At 35.9% G+C, this 22,074-nt stretch overlaps 3 protein-coding genes across 3 annotated transcripts; 1 reads left to right on the top strand and 2 right to left on the bottom strand.

Annotated features, from left to right (window-relative positions):
- The first annotated feature begins 4,509 nt into the window (after positions 1-4,509).
- On the top strand, positions 4,510-16,331 carry LOC116139891 (pre-mRNA-processing protein 40A). The gene is made up of 27 exons (XM_031425523.1): positions 4,510-4,674; positions 5,287-5,352; positions 5,903-6,241; positions 6,320-6,496; positions 6,848-6,921; positions 7,009-7,078; positions 8,835-8,887; positions 9,026-9,083; positions 9,175-9,542; positions 9,641-9,713; positions 9,906-10,004; positions 10,135-10,203; positions 10,289-10,366; positions 10,576-10,662; positions 10,757-10,791; positions 10,877-10,982; positions 11,142-11,222; positions 11,325-11,471; positions 11,547-11,663; positions 11,824-11,922; positions 13,047-13,094; positions 13,167-13,259; positions 14,324-14,431; positions 14,764-14,828; positions 14,960-15,062; positions 15,580-15,885; positions 15,959-16,331. Exons 2-27 carry the CDS (start codon positions 5,320-5,322, stop codon positions 16,091-16,093), a joined length of 3,021 nt encoding a protein of 1,006 aa, XP_031281383.1. The 5' UTR covers positions 4,510-4,674; positions 5,287-5,319; the 3' UTR covers positions 16,094-16,331.
- Positions 16,332-17,266: 935 nt separating this feature from the next.
- LOC116139923 lies at positions 17,267-18,906 on the bottom strand. The gene is made up of 3 exons (XM_031425565.1): positions 18,186-18,906; positions 17,956-18,061; positions 17,267-17,881 (listed from the first exon to the last, which is right to left on the bottom strand). The coding sequence occupies exons 1-3, from the start codon at positions 18,693-18,695 to the stop codon at positions 17,328-17,330; spliced, it is 1,170 nt and encodes a 389-aa protein (XP_031281425.1). The 5' UTR covers positions 18,696-18,906; the 3' UTR covers positions 17,267-17,327.
- Positions 18,907-19,298: 392 nt separating this feature from the next.
- LOC116139917 lies at positions 19,299-21,052 on the bottom strand. Its single transcript, XM_031425558.1, has 3 exons — positions 20,218-21,052; positions 19,988-20,093; positions 19,299-19,913 (listed from the first exon to the last, which is right to left on the bottom strand). The coding sequence occupies exons 1-3, from the start codon at positions 20,725-20,727 to the stop codon at positions 19,360-19,362; spliced, it is 1,170 nt and encodes a 389-aa protein (XP_031281418.1). The 5' UTR covers positions 20,728-21,052; the 3' UTR covers positions 19,299-19,359.
- Between the last annotated feature and the right edge of the window lie 1,022 nt (positions 21,053-22,074).

Genomic DNA, 22,074 nt, shown 5'->3' with positions numbered 1-22,074 from the left:
TTTAATTCTAATTTACAATAACTTCATGCAGCATTAATACATTACTATTCTTGAATTTGAAATCGGTAATCATACTATCGCTTAATAATTTTTTTTATTTGATGGTATTTTTATTACTAGGGTATGTTTCTTCATGTTCTCATTTTCGAATTTTGATTTTTTGATTTTTTGGTCTTGAAACGCATTTACCTAATTATTTGATTATCTAAGGTAAAAACATAGATGATTATATTTACAACAAAGCTACGGACACCGAAAATTTTGCATCGAAAATGTGTACTGACTTACGTGTACCTCTGACTCATACCACGCCTGATTTTTCTATAACAACAAAGCTACGGACAACGAATATTTTGCACTGAAAATGTGTACCGGCCTACATGTACCCAAGCGCCTGATTTTTCTATCATTTTTTTTTTCTAGTGAACTGCCGTCCATCAAATATGGACGGCCGTTCACTCACATGGACTCCCGTCTATATTTGATGGACGGGGGTCTATTTACTACGGACGGGTGTCCCCATTTAAAGGACGTCTGTCCATAAGTAAAATAAAATAAATTTTTTTATAAAAATTAGGGATGGTCGTTCATCCGTTATGGACGGCCATCCCTTCATTTTGGACGGCTGCCCACAAATAAGGGATGCATGTCCGTAACCAAAATATGAAAATTAAAAAAAAAAAAAAATTTGGGGATGGCTGTCCATAAATTTTGGATGGCCGTCCCTTACGTTTCAGAGGATGAACTTCAGATTCTCAAGAAGAAAAATGGTCGGGTTTGTGTTAGCACATCCTGAAAGGAAACTACGTCTGCACACAACACACACGCCCAACTTCTTGGGGTTGAACTCTGAGATGGGAGTTTGGAAAGAATCAAATTAGGATTCCAGAGCACATTTAAATGATTCCTTAAAAAAAATGGAGTTAGAGAAGAAGAAGATGGTGGTGAGTTTGACCCTGCTGCGCCTCCTCCTTTCAAATTATCTGATATTAGAGCCGACTGTTCCTAAGCATTGTTGGGTTAAGAATCCATGGAGATCAATGAGCAATGTTGTGAGAGATGTTGCTGTGGTTTTTGGCTTGGCGAAGAAGAAGAAGAAGAGCGAAGAAGAAGGTGTTTTTTTTTTTTTTAAAGTATGGACGGGCGTCCAAAATTTATGGACGGCCGTCTCCAATTGGTTAAGGATGGGTGTCCCTTATTTACGGGCACCCGTCCAAAATGAAAGGACAACCGTCCATAACGGATGAACGACCGTCCCTAATTTTTATAAAAAAAAAATTATTCAATTTTACTTATGGACAGACGTCCTTTAAATGGGGACGCCCGTTCGTAGTAAATGGACCCCCGTCCATCAAATATGAACGGGAGTCCATGTGAGTGAACGACCGTCCATATTTGATGGATGGCCGTTCACTAGAAAAAAAAATGATAGAAAAATCAGGCGCCTGGGTACACGTAGGCTGGTACACATTTTCGGTGCAAAATATTATGTGTCCGTAGCTTTGTTGTTTCTATAATTATTTTTCTAGTGAACGGCCGTCCATCAAATATGGACGACCGTTCACTCATACGGGAGTCCATTTACTACGGACGGGCGTCCCCATTTAAAGGAAGCCCATCCATAAATAAAATGGAATATTTTTTTTTTTTTTAAATTAAGGACAACCGTTCATAAATTTTGGACGACCGTCCCTTACGTTTGGACGCCCGTCCCTTATGTTTGGATGGAATGGACGCCCGTCCATACTTTAAAAAAAAAAAAAAAAAAAAAGAAGAAGCTATTAATGGATCAAAGAAGAAGAAGCTTACTTTGTCCAGCTTCTCAAAAGAATCTGCACGTCGTGGAACCCATCCCCTGATCGCCTCTCTAGCCACTGTGGCTAACCAGCCCGGCCACCCTGCTGCCACTTGCTCACCTTCTATAGCTTTGGGAATATTACCCATGTTGAGCAACAACATATTCCATTTTCTCTCTCTTCCGATCGAAATTCTCACCATGCAACTGAACAGACCCATTCACCTGCTTATCAATCAACATTGTTCTCCCATCATTACTATCATATCGATCTTTCACCTGATATGCGTCCTCTCTCCTTCAGGAAGTTGCCCTTGAGCAGCCACCTAGGTTGCCAAAGATGCCACAGCTGTATCCGTCTTGGTAGACTGCTCGTTCTTTCTTGAAGATGAAGATGCAGTAGTGGCTACTGTAACGGCTGTTATGGCAGTAGCCACTGAAACAGCAGTGTGGAGCTGCGCATTCTGGGCTCTGCAGCCACTGAAACAGCAGCGCGTTTCATGAGAAGAAGAAAGAAGAAACAGCTCTGAGTTTCAGGAGAAGAAGAAAGAAGAAACAGCAGCGCGTTTCAGGAGAAGAAGAAAGAAGAAACAACAGTGCGTTTCAGGAGAAGAAGAAAGAAGAAACAGCAGCGTGTTTCAGGAGAAGAAGAAAGAAGTTTCATTGCCCAACTGGGCTGTCTACCTTCACACGAAATTTCCACCTTAGAATAGATGTAGAAATAAATGCTAGATTGTAACTAATAATTGCTAACATCGATTAAAAATAAATTTCGTTACCTTTTTGTGTGAAAAATTATTTTGTACCATTAATTTTATGTATATCACTTTAATTACAATTATTATTGATACTATTTTAATTCTAATTTACAATAACTTCATGCAACATTAATACATTACTATTCTTGAATTTGAAATCGGTAATCATACTATCGCTTAATAATTTTTTTTGTTTGATGGTATTTTTATTATTAGGGTATGTTTCTTCATGTTCTCATTTTCAAATTTATTTATTTATTTAATTTTTTTTTTTTTTTGGGTCTTCAAACGCATTTACCTAATTATTTGATTTTCTAAGGTAAAAACATAGATGATTATACTTATAACTAAAAAGCATTTTGTATATTTTATTTCTCTAATTTTGTTATGGTTAGAAAAGTAGGGCTGACGCCAAACCTTGTCAACATGGGCGGTCAAAGTTTAGGTAGGTTTTTCAGCCGTTCAGACGCAGCCACGTTGCATGCTGACGTGAGCGGCATGCTCCTGCAAGTGTAGTGGATATGCGCCAGAGTGGCAAAAGGCTGGAAACGTTCCACATGTCCAATCCCTGCACAAGTCGAGGAAATCACTCGAGTGTGTGAACAACGGGACACAAAGCAGGATTTGTACGGCAATCTGACCCACTCACAGATTCAGTAATCATTATCTCAATTCATCCCACTATAAATAGAGGGCTCCTCTTTCGTTTGTGGGATTAATTACTTTTTCTTTGAAATGGCATACATTCTCTCTCTCTTTCGTGTATTCACTTGTATTCTCTAATCTATAAATCAACTCGTTGACCTGATCTCATATATTAATACAATACCAGTGGACGTAGGATTTGTTTATTTAAGCATCCGAACCACTTTAAACATTGTTATTCATCTCTTATTCAACCCAATATCCCCATATAAACGTGTGTCTTCTGAGTTAGCTCAACATTTTCCAAGTGTGATTAGTTGGTGTCAAAATTAAGCATCAACAAATTTAAACCTAAAATATTAAAATATTGTTAGAAAAATATTTAAAACTACATAATAGAAATACAAAATTAATAAATAACATAACCTTATAATAGTCTCCAAATCTCATTACAGACCAAATAAATAGAAAAATAATGTCGGGTGCGTTTGGTTTATTATTTTAGATAGGATTTTGAGAATAATATTGGGTAGTTAGATAGGGGAGTACTACGAGGTAAAATTTAAAAATTTATAAAAAAACCCCCTAGGTTTGCTAATTTGATAAACACCCCAATATATTAAAATATTGTAAAATGACAAAAATACCCCTATCACCCGCAGTGCCAGATTCCGGCCACCACCACCGGAATCTGGTCGGAAAATTTTTTAAGGACACATACCGGTTGGATCTTGTGGGTATTCGATCGATATAGCCTTTTCCAGTCAGATCCACCACGGATCTAGTCAGAAAAGGCCAGATCTAAGGCCGGATGTGGCCATCGACGGTCGAAAAATTCCATCTAAATCTGACATTTTCTGGCCAGATCCACTGTGAATCTGGCCGAAAAAGGCCAGATCAGTGAATTACCGGCCATTTCTGGTGGTGGTGTGACTATTGTGAGAGATTCCGACTACCACCGACGCTGGTTGCTGGAATCTGGTAAGTATTGGTGGGTGAGGATGTTTTTGTTAATTTTTAAACTTTTTTTTGGGGGTATTTAATAAAATTAATAAACTTAAGAGGTCTAAAAGTAATTTAAAAAATGGACTAATATTTCTGGAATAATTTGCCAAATAATATTTGAAGAATAGGATTGAGAATATGGATAAAAATAATAAGCCAAACGCACCCGTGGACTTTTCGGTCCGATCAGTTTAAATTCAAGCCCGATCTGCATGTCGGATCAAGCCGGTTAATAATAACGAAATTTTAACATCCGAATAGGGCTATAATTGGAAAAGCGAAATAGTAAACAAGAGCGATAAAATTTTGCCTTGCCATTTTCAATCAAAATTTCATGTTTCCGTTTGTTCTTTCTTAAACCCTAACACCTGACCAGAGTTACCAAAATACGGTGACAGATCTCAGCTTCAACGACTGCATAATATTTATCACAATCCATAGTTCTTCGTATTTGCAAACTCCCTACTATCTGTAAGTGTTGGTTATTTTTTTCTTTTATTTTTCCTTAGTAAAAGAATGATGTTTTTTTCCTGCAATTTACTTGAACACTGCTTGGTTTGCTGGGAGAAGATAAATGTGTAAATGTTTATAATTGAATAATAGGTTGCTTGAAATCTTAAAATTTTCAGGACTTGTGAACAATTTAACGTAGTATAAGATAATTTGATGTCTTGATTAGAAGTATGGTAACCAGGTAATGCAATATAGTGGTACTATGTGTACGTTTTTATTTTTTGAGTGGAATATTAGTGTCTGATATGTTATCGTTTATCTAGTATGTAATTTAGGCAGAAGAACCGTGAAAAAGTTTTGACTGTCTAAGAATTCTTTTGACATGGCTGCCTACCTTTGTTTAAATGTTAATATCATGCTTTTTGCACATTGGCATTTGTTAACCGATTAGATTTAATGGAGATTTTTATTGTTAAGAGACCGCGGTGAATCATTTAATATGATAACTTGAATAATTGGGAACTTTTACACTGCCTTTTTTGCCTTTAGCTTGTGGCTCTATAATGGAGCACTGTTTTGCGGAGATTTCTTGATAAGAGCATTTTGATGATAGCTATTTGATATCTGCAGCTCCACGAGGAGGCTTGCCTATGTGCTGGAGGAATGGCCAATAATCCTCAATCCTCTGGAGCACAGGTATTTCTGAACTCTGAAGAAGTTTCAGCTTAAGAAGAGCTTATTTAAGTTTATGTGTGCATATTGCCACTTGGTCAATGTAATAATGACTAATTTAGGTCTGGCCATTGTTCCACATAATACGTCAAAACTTGTTCAGTCTTGATTAGTTTTGGGCTTCTTAATGCGTTTATTCTAAATTGATTCAGTTATCATGCATCTCTCAGATGATCAATGCTGACTAGTTTTTTAATATGCTTGAAACCTTTGCTTAGATAAAGGTGAATGTTAGCATGCGGTTTTAATTTGATTCGTATTTTTGGTCAGTTCTAATCTGATTTCTAGAGACGAGTGTGATTGCCTTTTCTTGTTATACCCTATATTAAATCTTTCTACACACACATAAAGCTGATGATTTCTCTAGCTCTGTGTGTGTGCATGCCTGTGTCGCTGTTTCTGTGGATTCTTCTACCTCCTGCAGTTGGATAGTGTTGGTTGATACTTATCCATGCAAGTAATTCTCTTGCCTCTTCATGTTTATGATAAGTGCTTTATGTGCCTTCTGCTATAGTTTCGACCAGTGCTTCCAACACAGCAAGGGCAATCATTTATTCCAGCAGCTTCACAACAGTTTCGGCCTGTTGGACAAGGTATTTCCTCTTCAAATGTTGGGATGCCGACAATACCAAATCATCAGGTGCAGTTTTCACAACCAATGCAGCAGTTTCCTCCAAGGCCGAATCAGCCTGTTCATGCCGTGCCTTCATCACAAGCTATACAAGGACCATATGTCCAAACTAATAGGCCTCTGACAGCCGGCTCACCTCAGTCACAGCACCCAGCCCCAACAATGAATAATCAGATGCCTGGCTTAGGTGTCCCTGGAATGTCTCTCTCTTCATCTTACACTGTAAGAGCTCACTGTCCAAGCAGTTCGTTTTTCTGGAGTACCTTTTGCATTTCTTTTGATGTTTTTGCATTGTTTCAGTTTGTGCCATCTTCTTATGGCCAGCCGCAGAATAATGTAAGTGGATCATCCCAGTTCCAACCAATGCCTCAAATGCATGCACCTGTAGCTGGTCAATCGTGGGTGTCCTCTGCAAATCACAGTGCACCAGTACAACAGACTGGTCAACTACCATCAGCTTTTTCTTCCACAGATACAGTTAGTACACTAAGTTATTAAAATGTCTGTAATTTGGAAAGAATTGTTGCACAACATGATTTTAGGGGTAGATAACCTCCAAGCGGGTTCATGATGTCTTAGTAATATATGTAAATTCAGTCGTATTTTTGGTGTAGATGATCCAACTGGGGTACTGGTGATATTTTATAAACTTATGTTAGATTCAGTCATAATATCAAAAACTTGAGAAATTATTTTTGATAATTACTGAAATATAGTTGTAAGTCGTTTATATTTTCTTTTTTCTTGGGCAATATGCTTGTCATTCTATTTTTATTTTCCCTGTGGAATTTGTATATGGTTTAATTGTACGCTTTTATTGAATATCAGGTAACATATGTTACTAGTATTAATCAGGCTTCATCGTGTGATTGGCAAGAGCATACAGCGAGTGATGGGAGAAGGTAAATTTTTGCTGTATATTCTAGTAATACACACATTGTCTATTCTTTTCTTTGCTTTCTTACTATGTGATGCCAATATTTTTCCAGATATTATTATAATAAGAGGACTAAACAATCTAGCTGGGAGAAGCCTTTGGAATTGATGACACCAATTGAGGTGAGTTGTAGTTGTCTGTTTTAAATTTTTGTAACTCATTTAAGTCAGCTTCTGTGACCAGTCAATCATGCCTTTCATATGCTTAGTATTTTACATCCTGGTATTTGTGCAAACCGTGTACCCTTAAGTGGATGTTGACAATTGAAGTGATGGTTGAATTGAGCAAAGTTGTTTTATTCGAATTTTTCATTTTCTTTGCATGTCTTTCCACTGGTTTGTAGAAGTCATGGCAAGTCTGGAGAAATTTAACAACTGCTCTATATGCTCATTATGAAGGCGGGCTTTCACTTTCTCAAGGCAGGCAACATTCTGCTATTTACATCTTTTTTACAATTTAGGAAAAAAATTATTTGGAATTGGTGTTTGGATGTGCTTAATGGATGTTGAGTAGTAATGCTTGCTTTTATCTGCTTCATTACTTGTGAAGTTTTGGGAGGAGGATACAATTTTTCACCTCCATCATGGAAGCTGTGTGCTTCTATGAGGATTTTCTTCATACACATATTATTGTTATCTTTCTTTTGTTGTTTATTTGATAGTCGCTTTGTGCTTGAATTGTGTACCCGATAAATGTGGTCATTCCATGATGCCTTTAGAGATCAACATGAAGAAATAACTATTTTGTCTGTCATTCTTTTGGTGGTATTTGAACAATTGTGTTTATCCATTCATATCTGGTATCTTTGTGTTTCAATTTTTACCCATTACATTGTGTTTTTTGCCTTTTGTTTGTTTATAATATGTTTGATGTCAGTGTTTGTAAAGAGTTCCCCAAGTATACAATATGCTACTGATTTAAGGTATGAATGCTAAGTCAAGGTTGCTTGTCATTTCAAGTGTTGTTTAAGCAAACTATGAACTCCATTCCTGTTTCTATCTTTTTGATTGTCTATTTTTTAGAACAATTTTTCAGTATTCTCTGCCATAATTTTACTGTGCTCTGAAATTTGATGCTGGTCTTTAATTCATTCATTGATTGTATCATCCAATTCTTTGGTTTTTTGTGGATATATAAAGTTCAAAATCTAAGGGATATAGGAAGAATATAATTTTTGGAGAACAGAGGTTGATGTTACTTACTTGATGATGCTGCCACACGTTACTTAAAAGTATGATAGGGTTCTCTACATTATCCAAGGGAAATTGGATGTACTCTTGTTTACATGAGAACATTGCTATATGTTTCAACATGTAATGCAGTTTTATAATTTTATGAAGAAGATTGCCTCAAGGGAGATCGTTTGCGTTTTCTGGGATTGTGTAGCTACATGCTTTATGTGTAGTAGATCAAGGGCCTAGGGCTCTAGAGATCAGATATTGGATAATTATTTTGTTATCTTCTACTAGTTTTGATCGTGTTTCTGCTATTACCAATTGCTCTGCTTGTTTTGACATGAACTGTAGAGTTATCCTGTTGGAAGTTTATTTTCCTGAATTAAGTTAAAGATTTGAGGTTGCCAAACTAATTGACAGAAATCATGAGTATTTGCATACAATTTGAAATTGGTAATAGGATCATTTGCTGTCAGTGGACATTGGCATTAGTGTTAAAATCACTGTGTTGTAACAGATATTGCTTATCCTTTCCTTCTCTTCCGAATTTCTAAACTCTTTTAATGGACCTTCTTGTGTACTTATGTTTCCTTCCTGACAGTGTACTGCTTATTGTTGGGACATGATATTTATTTATTATTCATTTTAGTTTATTCTCATATTACCTTCATATTTTCACTTGATAATTATGTTATTATAACAGAGGGCGGACGCTTCAACTGTTTGGAAGGAATTCACAACTCAAGAAGGGAAAAAGTGCGTTTAAACTTTAAACACTATTCTCTGTTTAATATCTTTTCCATTTATTTTGCTTAGTGAGGTGTATTCTTGGATCTTCTTATGATAAGATCTTTTGTCCATGATCTGTACATAATTTCTGAATTTGTTTTGCAGGTATTATTACAACAAAGTTACAAAGCAGTCTAAGTGGTCAATACCAGAGGAACTGAAGGTTTTTATTTATTTTTGGTGGTATTTTACACATTATTTCTTTGCCCTTGCCCTTTTGCATGTCTGATCTCTTTTAAAATGTTTGCTTCCAGCTAGCCAGGGAACAGGCCCAAGCGGCAGCGACCCAGGTAACCCAGTCAGAATTGGGGGTGAATTCTAATGGTTCTGCTGCTGTTGGTGTCTCATCAGCTGAAACACCTAATGCAGCTATTTCAGTCAGCTCAAGTACTTCTTCGACTTTATCTGCTGTGGCTTCTAGCCCAGTCCCAGTTACTCCTGTTGTTGCTGTGACTAATCCTCCCCCTGTGATAGTTTCTGGATCTTCAAACATTCCTGTTGCACAGTCTGCTGGAGCAATTGCCACTGTTGTTCAAACTTCAATGATGACTCCATTAAATGTTGTTGGCTCAGGAAGTACTAATGTGCCTCCTGGTTCAGTCAGTGCCAACACAAGTGTAATGTATGCCATTTTACTTCTGTAATTTCTAATGATTTCATATGGTACACAAATATAATCACGAATGGGATGCTATCTTATGCGTTCTCAATAAATTACAGTGGTGGTTTTGGAAATGTCAATTCCCAAGATGCTGTAAATTCTGCAGATGGAGCTTCTATGCAGGATATTGAGGTTTGAGTCATTTTTTATTTGAAGCTGTTGAATTTGTGCATGTTGTTTGAATAGCATATTGCAGACAAAAACATATCAATTTTTGAGTACTTTGCATCTAACAAATAAAATGAGCTTACATTTTATGCACTGCAGATTATTAAGCAAAACAAGTTTTCTTTAGTTGACTTATCTGTGAAGTGCTATTGGCAGGAAGCGAAAAAAGGAATGGCGGTTGCTGGAAAAATCAATGTGACTCCTGTGGAGGAGAAAACACCTGATGATGAACCTTTAGTTTTTGCCAATAAGCTGGTACTGTAAATACCAAGAAACATGTTTGTTATCAAACATTTTTTTCAAGAATTGGCAGACTCGGATATTCTGATTGTCAGCATTGGTTCCTTTCTTATTTAGTTAGTTTTTAATTATTTTCTTTGTGTAGGAGGCAAAAAATGCTTTCAAGGGTCTTCTTGAATCTGCAAATGTGCACTCTGATTGGACTTGGGAACAGGTTATTTAGCTATATCCTTTTCCTATTCCTTCTATGTTTTGTCTCTTGAAAAATACCTTTTTATTGATATAGAAACTTTGTATAGGCAATGAGAGAGATAATTAATGACAAAAGATATGGAGCTCTGAAAACACTTGGTGAGCGTAAGCAAGCATTTAATGAGGTAAACTTTGCTTGAAAATTTACTGCAACAGCTTGCAAGGAGTTCTTCTGTTCCTCTTTTTGGTATAAATAGACAGGTTATATTAAGTTCAAATCAAGAGTTGAATGACCAATGTCTACCTGCTTTTTAAGAGTTAATTTTATGTATCAACAAAATTAACTATTTTTATTCTGATACAAAATTGCTTACATTTTATTTATGTTTTTCAGTACTTGGGTCAAAGGAAAAAGCTGGAGGCTGAGGAGAGGCGAATAAGGCAGAAAAAGGCTAAAGAAGAATTCACAAAGATGCTTGAAGTATGTTGTGTACAGCTCAGACTGACCTTATTTCTCTTCCCTAAATAATTTTTTGATTGATATGATGCTCTTTTTGGTGGCTTGATCTCTGCAGGAGTCCAAGGAACTCACATCTTCTACAAAATGGAGGTTCAAATCTTCCCTTCGCTATCGGAACTTCAATTTTTCGTGTGGTCTTTATATGCTAAGTAGTACCAACTTTTTGCCTCTGCAGCAAGGCTGTAACTATGTTTGAGAATGATGAACGGTTCAAGGCCGTTGAACGAGTTAGAGACCGGGAGGATCTTTTCGACAACTACATGGTGGAACTTGAGAGGAAGGTATGAGTTATCTGCTACTATACATTTTTTTTTTCATAAGTAAAAATGCATGTGGGGATGGGGTCCTTAGTGTAGTTATCTGAATGGGTAGCTGAGATTGGTAATTTGTATGTTACTTAGAATGCTTATCTTTACAGTTTGGCATTGATAATTATCCAGGAGAAGGAAAAGGCTGCGGAGGATCAGAGACGGAACATAGCAGAGTATCGGAAATTTCTTGAATCCTGTGATTTTATTAAGGTACATTTATGAAAATGAGGATTATAATCTGGTTCGTTTGTAGAATTTTTTTGCCATGATTGACATTTTTGAATACCATCATGATTTGTTTTTCATTTGCAGGTGAACAGCCAGTGGCGAAAAGTTCAAGACCGCTTAGAAGATGATGAGAGATGCTCACGTCTTGAAAAACTTGATCGCTTGCTGATTTTCCAGGATTACATTCGTGATTTGGAGAAGGAAGAAGAGGAACAAAAGAAGATACAGAAGGTAGTGTTCATCCAGAATGATGATTTTAATTCTCATCTAGCATATGTCCTTATCTTTTTCTGTGAAAACTATAAGGAACAATTGAGGCGGACTGAGCGGAAAAACCGTGATGCATATCGGAATATGATGGAAGAACATGTTGCTGAAGGCATTCTTACAGCCAAAACTCACTGGCGTGATTATTGTTTAAAGGTGGGCTTATTCTGTTTTGTCCAGGACAAGCTCATTGAGAGCTGCTTAATAGATCAGTTGAGTGGCAAGGAACTGCAGGACCTGCCAAAAATATAGAGGAATAATACAAAGAATTTTAGGAGTATTTTGTTTTGTTTTGTAATTTATATTTTTATTGTAGGTTAAAGATTTTCCCCAATATCATGCTGTTGCATCAAATACCTCTGGCTCGACCCCTAAAGATCTGTTTGAGGATGTTGTCGAAGAATTAGAGAAGCAGGTAACCTTTTTGATATGTATACAGTGTTTGATAAAGTAACATTTTAACTCTTCTCGCTCCCATGGAAGGCAAACTTCTCTATCAAAACAATTTCTTATAATCTTCTAATGACTCTGATGGTTAAAGGATAGGTATATGTTCAAGGTTTTTGGGTCTTTGCACCCCCTCATTTTTTTTTTTTGTTTAGAAATGCTGGGAATCAATTCCCTAACCATGTGCTTTGACTGGTTGACTTAAATAGCTTTTGGTTCCTTTTAAGTTCCTCAGTGCCTTTTTTGGAGGGTAAAAGGTGATGAGGTGGGGTTGCATTAAGTTCTAGGTCTAATCTTGTAAGTCATGGACTTGTTAAATTCAGCTTGAATTATAAGATTCAAGGATTTGTAAGTGAATGTTTTTGAAACCAGACTACCAAGCAGCCATGTATAGCATACTGGTTTCTCGAGCCATCACTGGGTCTATAACATTTCTAGTCAGATAAAGTTTCTTTTAGTTTCCTTGAAATTTGGTGCTTACAAGAAGTTGTGGAATTGTTATGTTGCACCAGCTTAAACCAGTGCTGTTTTATCTTTCTAGCTTAGAAGCATTTTGTTTTGCTAAATAGCTGACTGATAAAGCCAAATTAGCATACAAATGAACTGGACTTGTGGGGGCTTAACCTCTAATTTTCTGTCCTTATTCAAAGAATTCATTAAAGTCGTGGTTTAAGTTGTATGCTTTTTTTTTTTTTCCTCTCTCTTCCTTATGGTCTTAAACCCATTTATCTAGTTTCCTTGACCAGGATGATCTCCGAAGTGTTTACTGTTTTGCTCATATCATATTCTCAAATACTAATAATTCTGTATGTTGCATATGCACATTAATTTTTGGCTTTCAAAACATTGTTCGCTCTTTAAAAGAAAAAATAAATTGTATGCATTCTTGTGTGGTTCACAATTTTTATCACAGTACTAAAATGTAGGATCTCCTTGATTAATGTTCCCAGCAACTCTACTGATGTTACTTGTATTGAATTACTAATTTACAGTCTGTTTTAATTTGTGCATTATTGTTTCACATGGAGTTATGTGAATCTGTAAGTTTTCAGTTTGGGTTTTGTCTGATTTCTTCGATTTTCATATTGACAGTATCATGAAGACAAAGCTCATATAAAAGATGCAATGAAGTCAGGGAAGGTAAGGGCTATTAATTTTGTGCTTTGTTGTCTTCTTACAATTCAACCTTAATGTCAATCATGCTTTTCTTAGGTTACCATTGCCACAACATGGACATTTGAAGACTTTGAGGCTGCTGTTTCAGAAGGTTTGGGTGCTTCACAGATATCAGATATCAACTTTAAGGTATTTCTTTCCATTGTGGTTGTGTTATATTCTAGTGCTTTCCATCTTCTGATTTATTATAATTGTTATTTGAAATATAGCCTCTTAAAAACTTGAGATCTGGGTTGGTTGGTGGGTTGTCTTATGAAATGAATATTTGTTTGCTTAAAATGAGATCTGAGCATGAACAGTGTATAAGAAGTCATTTAGTGTTCCTTTTTTATTACATAACCAGGAGACTGTGATGCCTGAGTCTTAGTTAATTAGGATGGAGTGTTGAAATATTGTTTGTTGTTCCTATTACCATAGTGGAATGGTGTTTAGATGACAATCTTTGTCTGGAAACGTAATGAAAATTGAACTGGATACTATCATATTAAGCAATATGGACAAAACTTTAGTTGTGTTATATACAAATATAATTTTTCGCTATTTTTCTTGTAAAAATCTGAAATAATATGGCCCTTATATATTTTGATGATTTAAACTGGTTGAGAAAAGAGATAAGGTGAGGCAATAATGACATGCATGGTATGGTCCATTCAGTCCAGTTGGTTGAGAGCAAGGTAATGCCATTGTTTTGAAAGGTTTTTGAGGATCGCCTGAATTCACAGCTCAGAGAACTCCCAATGATTTAGTAGATGTATGCCTCTTAAAACTTGGCCTGACATGTTCAACCATACCTGATGAGGATGCTGTACTTCACTTGGTCATGACATGCAACATCAATTAGTCTCATTTTATTCCTTTACCACTGCACCATTTGTTCAAACACTTGAAGTTTACTCTTCATTGGATTAATTTTTATGTTGTCAAAATGCTTCACATGGGTACTCTAATGCCTTTGTATTTGCTAGTTAGTCTTGCTGAATTAGTGACTTCTTTTAGCATGATTAAATTAAGAAGGTTGATGATTTTCCAATAAGATTCACCAAAACAGCATTGCTATGGTATTATTTAAAGTTTACCTGCTATTTATGCACATGCAACTCTTATGGTTTTGTTGGTTTCATATTTGATTATCCTCTATTTGTCCTTTTATAGTATCCTAAGTTGAAAATTGATGATATTCTTCTTTGTTAAAGCTTGTATATGAGGAGTTACTTGACAGAGCAAAGGAGAAGGAAGAAAAAGAGGCTAAAAAGCGCCAGCGACTTGCCGATGACTTTACTAAACTATTGTATACTTACAAGGTATGGCAAAACTGCTTTCTAATATAAGAGCACCTTATATTAGAAGAATACTTAACTCAAGTTGATTCCCAAATTTTTTATCCCAAGTGATGTATTAAATGTTTGGCACTCCCCAAAGTTTAAAGTTTCTTATAAAAGAAAAAAAGAAACCTAATTTGGCACTGTCATAAGACATGCAGCATCATCATATCATCTACATGGCAGTTCTAAATCATTTTGCTTATCAATTGGGGTGGAAAATTCAAGATTCAACAGAATAGTTTCCAATTTAGCAACACTTGGACTTGGCCAGTCCTACCATGCTAATTTTTTCTTTCTGTGCTGCCTTCTAGGAAATAACGTCGTCTTCTAATTGGGAGGAATTCAAACAACTTTTTGAAGACAGTGAAGAGTACAAGTATTGCATTTTCTTATACGATGGTTTTTACATGCTGAATTTTGAGATTCAATTAATTTTATGTGAAGTATCTCTTTTTTTTTTGGTGTGTTTGCGTATGTTAATGTTTTTTTACGCACCTGCTTCTTTAGATCAATTGGTGAAGAAAGCTTTAGGAGACAGATCTTTGAGGAATACATTTCTCACTTGCTGGAAAAGGCTAAAGAAAAGGAGCGCAGGCGTGAGGAAGAAAAGGTACCAGAATTTTTGTTAAATGTCTTTAAGTAGTTGGTTGAATGCTTTCTGTTCATTTGATGTGGCTATTATATTCTTTTGTATTAATGATTAATCTATTGGTGATGTTGTAATGACATCCGATTCTTATTTAAAAAAAAAAAAAAAAAATGGGGTGTCTGATTCATGGTGGATGACCTGCCAGTTGAATGACTTTGACTGATCTTCTTTGCAAATTAATGAATGGCCTCGATTTTAAAGGATTTGTCATATTAAGTGGGGTCTAAGAATCTCAATCCCCCTGTTGCAGATTTTATTGCTGGATGGGTTTGCATGAGAGTTTGGAAAGATTACTGTATTCAATCATGTGTTTCTTGTTGTTTTATTGTTTACATTAGTAGACTTTGGTATCTTCTTTGGGTTGTATGCTCACAATGTTACTTTTGCTCTCCCCTCTTTGCTTTTTGGTATTCTTTTTGGTGAATCAAAAGAACTGAAAGTTCTGTAATCCTAAAAATAATTACTTTTCTATATGCAGGCTAAAAAGGAGAAAGAGAGAGAGGAGAAAGAGAAACGAAAGGAGAAAGAGAGAAAAGAGAAGGATAGAGAACGTGATAGAGAAAAGGGGAAGGAACGAACAAACAAAGATGAAACAGATAGTGAAAACGTAGATCCAACTGATGGTCACGGCTACAAAGAGGAGAAGAAAAAGGAAAAAGACAAAGATAGAAAACATCGTAAACGCCATCAAAGTGCTACTGATGATGTGAGCTCAGATAGGGATGAAAGAGAAGATTCTAAGAAGTCTCGCAGACATGGTAGTGACCGTAAAAAATCTAGAAAGGTATATATGTTTGCTTACGGTAATATGGCTAACTTGTGCTGAAACATATTAATTTTCTTCTGAAACTTGGCAGCATGCATATACACCTGAGTCAGACAGTGAAAGCCGGCATAAAAGACACAAAAGAGACCATCGGGATGGTTCCCGTAGAAATAGTGGTTATGAGGAGCTTGAAGATGGGGAGCTTGGTGAGGACAGTGAAATCTAGTTCGCTGTTTCCCCATTCACCTAAAACGCTAACTACTATGCATCAGCAAGATATATGCATTTCACAGTGATATTTCTGGATATAGTTCTCAACCTTTCTTTGATGCTTTGAATTCCATAATTCCATCTGACAATTTAACCATGTATAAGTTTTGGTTATATTTTTGTCTTAGAGAAATGCTTCATTAATAGGATGTACAAAATATTGCTTTATTGTTTTTGTGTTAGAAACATTGTTCAAGTGCAAAAATCAAAATAGTTCACAATATAATTGTTGTTTTGCTCAGAATAATCCCATGAAAGGTGCATTATGGGCCTGTTGAGAAGGGATGTCGGAATTGAGCTGAATTTTGTTCGCTTTTAAAGGGAATAGATGGAAAGTAATTGTTTTATTGTAGTTTCGAAACCCATTTGTTTCTGTTGTTATAATTTTAAGAAGCAGCTTTAATTTCAACTCTGAAGAAAATATTGGAGGTTACCAGTCGCTATGGGTTATACTTATGTTGGCAATGATAGATCATGTTCTTTTAAGTGAATTAGTGGGTAACAAACTTGCCTTTTAAGCCAACGGCATGATAAAAGAAAAATTAATCAGACATAGAATAGAAACTGGGATATAGAGCTAAAAAGGTGTTATCAGTGTGGGCATTAGTTTTCAAAGCAACGTTGGTCCCAAGGTCATGTGCTTGGGGCACATATGCCACTTTCGCTCTAAATGAAAGAATACCCCCCAACCCAAACCAAATGTCGACTTATTTTTAAGCAAGTTTTATTTTTGGTGGTTTAAACATCAACATCTATCCATCAATCATGTCAAAAATAAAAGTTGTAATTGTAATCTGCCTAAGTCAACTGTGATCAATCAGAAGGTGCCATGTGAAGTATGCGGGTTCCATACCGCAACTCTTGTGACCGTCGTTGGCATTTTGACGCCACCCATTCAACATATTTAGAAACTATTCCTGTTCTCATTTCAACTGTTGTATCTTTCAAAGTTATTCTTTTAACAATACCTCATAATGTAGTCAAGGGGAATAAGAATTATCAATATGAGATCAATATTTATGCTATTGTCTGTAATTTAAGATTTTTGACTTTTTTGCAGTATCCTGGTAAGCCATTGAAATACTTAAAAAGAAAATACCATATTCATATTGAAATTGTTAATGCCAAAAAATTAGTGGACTGGAAAAGAGCATATGAAATTAATAAGAACAGCGAGCGAATGGGCAAGTTTAAATTTTTGAAAAATAAAGCATTTCTGTAACAATTTGATCTTTGATCTCTTCTAGTATGGCATCTCCAATCTCCAACGCAATGTCCCTCTGCTGTGCCTCAAAATCATTCCATTCTTTTATTGAATCCTGGATATCTGCATTCAATAGTTGTGTTATGTTGAATCCATCAACTGATTGTTTTCCCCATGCCTTAATTTTCTCACATACGAGATTTCCAAGCAATTCAGACCCCAGAAATTCTTTCTTATTTTGCTGCCTTCTCTCTTTTCCATGGCTCTCTAAAACTTCTCTCACGCAATCAAATAGAAGCTGCTCTGTTTGTTGTACAACCTTTTTGGATTTGAAGAATTGTGAGGTGGATTTAGAGTGGACAGGTTCTTGTGTTTCTGTTGCACCTGCACAACTTGGCTTTTCAATGGCTGAGTGAAAAAGTATGCTCCAGAAAGAAGTTGATAGTATGGAGTCCTCTGTTATTTTCTTACTGAGTGTGATACAACTTCTTGATGGATTCTCTTCTTGAGTGTTGCCTGAACCCTGTCTTGCTGTTTTATCTTCAAAAAAACAAAGTAAATATAAGAACATAAAAAATGAAGATCATAAGTTGAGAAAAATTGGTAACACTTACCTGGTGAAGAACCTCTATGAGAAGTTATTTCTTCAAGCACAGATACAGGGCTTATCTGTTTACTGTCTTCTACGCATCTCCATTGAAGCTTTCCTTCTGCAGCAGCCTGTTAGCTTTGTCAGTAATTTAAGTGATTTGATTGTTTCTAACAACTTTCGAACAGGGTTTTAACAAAATTAAGTTTTATAAAAAATGATCCAGGAAGACCACAATAAACATAGTTTTTCTACCTCTTTATCTCCTGGACTCCAGAGTTTAAAAGACTGAGAAGTATTTTCAATGAATGATACATCATTCTTTTGCACTGAAGTTGATGTTTCTTCTACTTCGCTATCCGAGCACGAATTGAAAACCGTTGTGCTACTGGCTGTGGAAAATCCATCTGGTTCTGCAACTTCTTGGCTATTCCTGGCCATCTCAGTTACACTAAATTGACCATTTCTGTTATCATTATTCTTAATCCTGAGGCTGTCTTTAATGGATGTAAACTTCTTATATGCAGCTCTCAATACCTTGGAAAATTGTGGAGTAACCTTTTTGCTTTTATTTGGACTAGTATTACCGGAACCCTTCAAAGACTTGCTTGAATTACCCTGGCTGAATCTGGTACTACTTTCTGAATTCAAGTTCTTCTTCTGATACCCTCTTTCTGATAGGTAAATCTCTAGTATGAAAGGTTCTTGTTGCTCTTGAAGGAATTGTCCGAGTTGCTTAACTACTTTAGGTTTTGTGTTGGCCATTAGAGCAGTGCTGTGTTGAAACTGAATATGAAGTTGCGGGGTGCAAATTAGCTGTTTGAACGGTTAGAACACAGAGAGAAACAAAAAAAAAAAAAAAAAAAAAAAAGATGAGGTGGTGCTGTTGCAGGTGTAATAAATGTTATAGACAAAGCATATCTGTCAGTTTGGGACTGAAGTAGAACAGAAACAGAAGGAAGACTGGGAATTTAAGGCTTTCAGATAGTGGAAAGAGAGAGTCCAAACAGTTACTGCGTAAGAATTAGCTTTAANCCTAAGTCAACTGTGATCAATCAGAAGGTGCCATGTGAAGTATGCGGGTTCCATACCGCAACTCTTGTGACCGTCGTTGGCATTTTGACGCCACCCATTCAACATATTTAGAAACTATTCCTGTTCTCATTTCAACTGTTGTATCTTTCAAAGTTATTCTTTTAACAATACCCTCGTAATGTAGTCAAGGGGAATAAGAATTATCAATATGAGATAAATATTTATGCTATTGTCTTTAATTTAAGATTTTTGACTTTTGTGCAGTATCCTGGCAAGCCATTGAAATACTTAAAAAGAAAATACCATATTCATATTGAAATTGTTAATGCCAAAAAATTAGTGGACTGGAAAAGAGCATATGAAATTAATAAGAACAGCGAGCGAATGGGCAAGTTTAAATTTTTGAAAAATAAAGCATTTCTGTAACAATTTGATCTTTGATCTCTTCTAGTATGGCATCTCCAATCTCCAACGCAATGTCCCTCTGCTGTGCCTCAAAATCATTCCATTCTTTTATTGAATCCTGGATATCTGCATTCAATAGTTGTGTTATGTTGAATCCATCAACTGATTGTTTTCCCCATGCCTTAATTTTCTCACATACGAGATTTCCAAGCAATTCAGACCCCAGAAATTCTTTCTTATTTTGCTGCCTTCTCTCTTTTCCATGGCTCTCTAAAACTTCTCTCACGCAATCAAATAGAAGCTGCTCTGTTTGTTGTACAACCTTTTTGGATTTGAAGAATTGTGAGGTGGATTTAGAGTGGACAGGTTCTTGTGTTTCTGTTGCACCTGCACAACTTGGCTTTTCAATGGCTGAGTGAAAAAGTATGCTCCAGAAAGAAGTTGATAGTATGGAGTCCTCTGTTATTTTCTTACTGAGTGTGATACAACTTCTTGATGGATTCTCTTCTTGAGTGTTGCCTGAACCCTGTCTTGCTGTTTTATCTTCAAAAAAACAAAGTAAATATAAGAACATAAAAAATGAAGATCATAAGTTGAGAAAAATTGGTAACACTTACCTGGTGAAGAACCTCTATGAGAAGTTATTTCTTCAAGCACAGATACAGGGCTTATCTGTTTACTGTCTTCTACGCATCTCCATTGAAGCTTTCCTTCTGCAGCAGCCTGTTAGCTTTGTCAGTAATTTAAGTGATTTGATTGTTTCTAACAACTTTCGAACAGGGTTTTAACAAAATTAAGTTTTATAAAAAATGATCCAGGAAGACCACAATAAACATAGTTTTTCTACCTCTTTATCTCCTGGACTCCAGAGTTTAAAAGACTGAGAAGTATTTTCAATGAATGATACATCATTCTTTTGCACTGAAGTTGATGTTTCTTCTACTTCGCTATCCGAGCACGAATTGAAAACCGTTGTGCTACTGGCTGTGGAAAATCCATCTGGTTCTGCAACTTCTTGGCTATTCCTGGCCATCTCAGTTACACTAAATTGACCATTTCTGTTATCATTATTCTTAATCCTGAGGCTGTCTTTAATGGATGTAAACTTCTTATATGCAGCTCTCAATACCTTGGAAAATTGTGGAGTAACCTTTTTGCTTTTATTTGGACTAGTATTACCGGAACCCTTCAAAGACTTGCTTGAATTACCCTGGCTGAATCTGGTACTACTTTCTGAATTCAAGTTCTTCTTCTGATACCCTCTTTCTGATAGGTAAATCTCTAGTATGAAAGGTTCTTGTTGCTCTTGAAGGAATTGTCCGAGTTGCTTAACTACTTTAGGTTTTGTGTTGGCCATTAGAGCAGTGCTGTGTTGAAACTGAATATGAAGTTGCGGGGTGCAAATTAGCTGTTTGAACGGTTAGAACACAGAGAGAAACAAAAAAAAAAAAAAAAAAAAAAAAGATGAGGTGGTGCTGTTGCAGGTGTAATAAATGTTATAGACAAAGCATATCTGTCAGTTTGGGACTGAAGTAGAACAGAAACAGAAGGAAGACTGGGAATTTAAGGCTTTCAGAGAGTGGAAAGAGAGAGTCCAAACAGTTACTGCGTAAGAATTAGCTTTAAAAATTGGACCTATTCTTGAGCTCCAAATATTGCATGGACTTGATGGTTAGCTCATATTGGCGCCTTTCTAATTCAGTGTTCATGTTTATATCAATGCTCGTCTTTATTTGCATCTGCACTCTCATTTACATTAAGTTTTCATTTAATTTGTTACATACTGTGATGGTCCCAAAGAAATTGTCTTTTGTACAGTTTGTCCCTAGCTAGTCAATATTCCTGAAGGGTACATAAGAAATTGATCAGTGTTATTATTTGTCTTCCATTGATTGGTTAAACAAAAGCTATTGAATAGAGTCACTTTCTAGTAATTTGTCTGAACAAGCTCACGAGACTATAGCATTAGAACAGAAATATAGCTTTAATTTGCTTGTTTTATGCACAAAAGAGAAAATGGAAAAGAAGAAAAGTTGTTTCCTTTTGTTGTTTTACGGAACTTTTCAAAGTTGCTACGCCATTGGAATGAAATCAAGTAGGTGGGTTCCTTTAAAAGCAATAATTTGTGAAGTGGGTTAAAACTCTAAGCAAGTATAATATTTGGAAGTGGGTAAACTAATTGCACGTAAAATCACCATCTGCATCTGGTGGGATTGTTAGATTAGACCTACAGCATCGAGACAAAGTGTGCTGGTCATTAATTGTGAGAGAATGAATGGTAATTAAGGTCTGCATGGCTTGAAATATTATCCCATCATCTGCCAATCAGATTTTTTTTATTTTTTATTTTAAATTACTTCCTCTTGATGATAATGGTGGGGCAGTTTGTGATTAAGGTTTTTCACATTTTTAAATTTTGTGTCGACACTCGACAGAATACTCTCGTCCATTAGAGTGGCGGGCAAGGGGGCCCCAATAATACTTAATAATTATTATTTTGCTTAGTGGTAGCACCACAATAATAGTTACTCCTGAAATATCAGACCATTACTAACTAATTCGTTCACAAAAATAGTAAAGAATAATATATAGCACAAAACTACAAATTATGATAGTATTTATTTCCATTAGAAGCACATAACGTGTAGATTTGGATCTTTAATTATTGAAAAGTTCGTTGTGATCCTTGGAAGCAAAGGAAGAA

This window comes from Pistacia vera, unplaced genomic scaffold, assembly GCF_008641045.1.
Source record: "Pistacia vera cultivar Batoury unplaced genomic scaffold, PisVer_v2 Contig36, whole genome shotgun sequence".
NCBI classification, from domain to species: domain Eukaryota; kingdom Viridiplantae; phylum Streptophyta; class Magnoliopsida; order Sapindales; family Anacardiaceae; genus Pistacia; species Pistacia vera.
Note: the sequence above shows the minus strand (reverse complement) of the source record. Positions and strands in the feature narration are given on the sequence as shown.

What these genes read in the sequence shown, in the direction of transcription:
- LOC116139891 (XM_031425523.1), top strand. Translation starts at nt 5,320, where the DNA reads ATGGCCAATAATCCTCAATCCTCTGGAGCACAG. An exon ending in CTTTTTCTTCCACAGATACA is followed by an intron (nt 6,497 to 6,847) that starts GTTAGTACACTA and finishes ATTGAATATCAG; the next exon opens with GTAACATATGTTACTAGTAT. An exon ending in TATCAGATATCAACTTTAAG is followed by an intron (nt 13,260 to 14,323) that starts GTATTTCTTTCC and finishes TCTTTGTTAAAG; the next exon opens with CTTGTATATGAGGAGTTACT.
- LOC116139923 (XM_031425565.1), bottom strand. Translation starts at nt 18,695, where the DNA reads ATGGCCAACACAAAACCTAAAGTAGTTAAGCAACTCGGACAATTCCTT. An exon ending in GGAGTCCAGGAGATAAAGAG is followed by an intron (nt 18,062 to 18,185) that starts GTAGAAAAACTA and finishes CAAAGCTAACAG; the next exon opens with GCTGCTGCAGAAGGAAAGCT. An exon ending in TCATAGAGGTTCTTCACCAG is followed by an intron (nt 17,882 to 17,955) that starts GTAAGTGTTACC and finishes GTTTTTTTGAAG; the next exon opens with ATAAAACAGCAAGACAGGGT.
- LOC116139917 (XM_031425558.1), bottom strand. Translation starts at nt 20,727, where the DNA reads ATGGCCAACACAAAACCTAAAGTAGTTAAGCAACTCGGACAATTCCTT. An exon ending in GGAGTCCAGGAGATAAAGAG is followed by an intron (nt 20,094 to 20,217) that starts GTAGAAAAACTA and finishes CAAAGCTAACAG; the next exon opens with GCTGCTGCAGAAGGAAAGCT. An exon ending in TCATAGAGGTTCTTCACCAG is followed by an intron (nt 19,914 to 19,987) that starts GTAAGTGTTACC and finishes GTTTTTTTGAAG; the next exon opens with ATAAAACAGCAAGACAGGGT.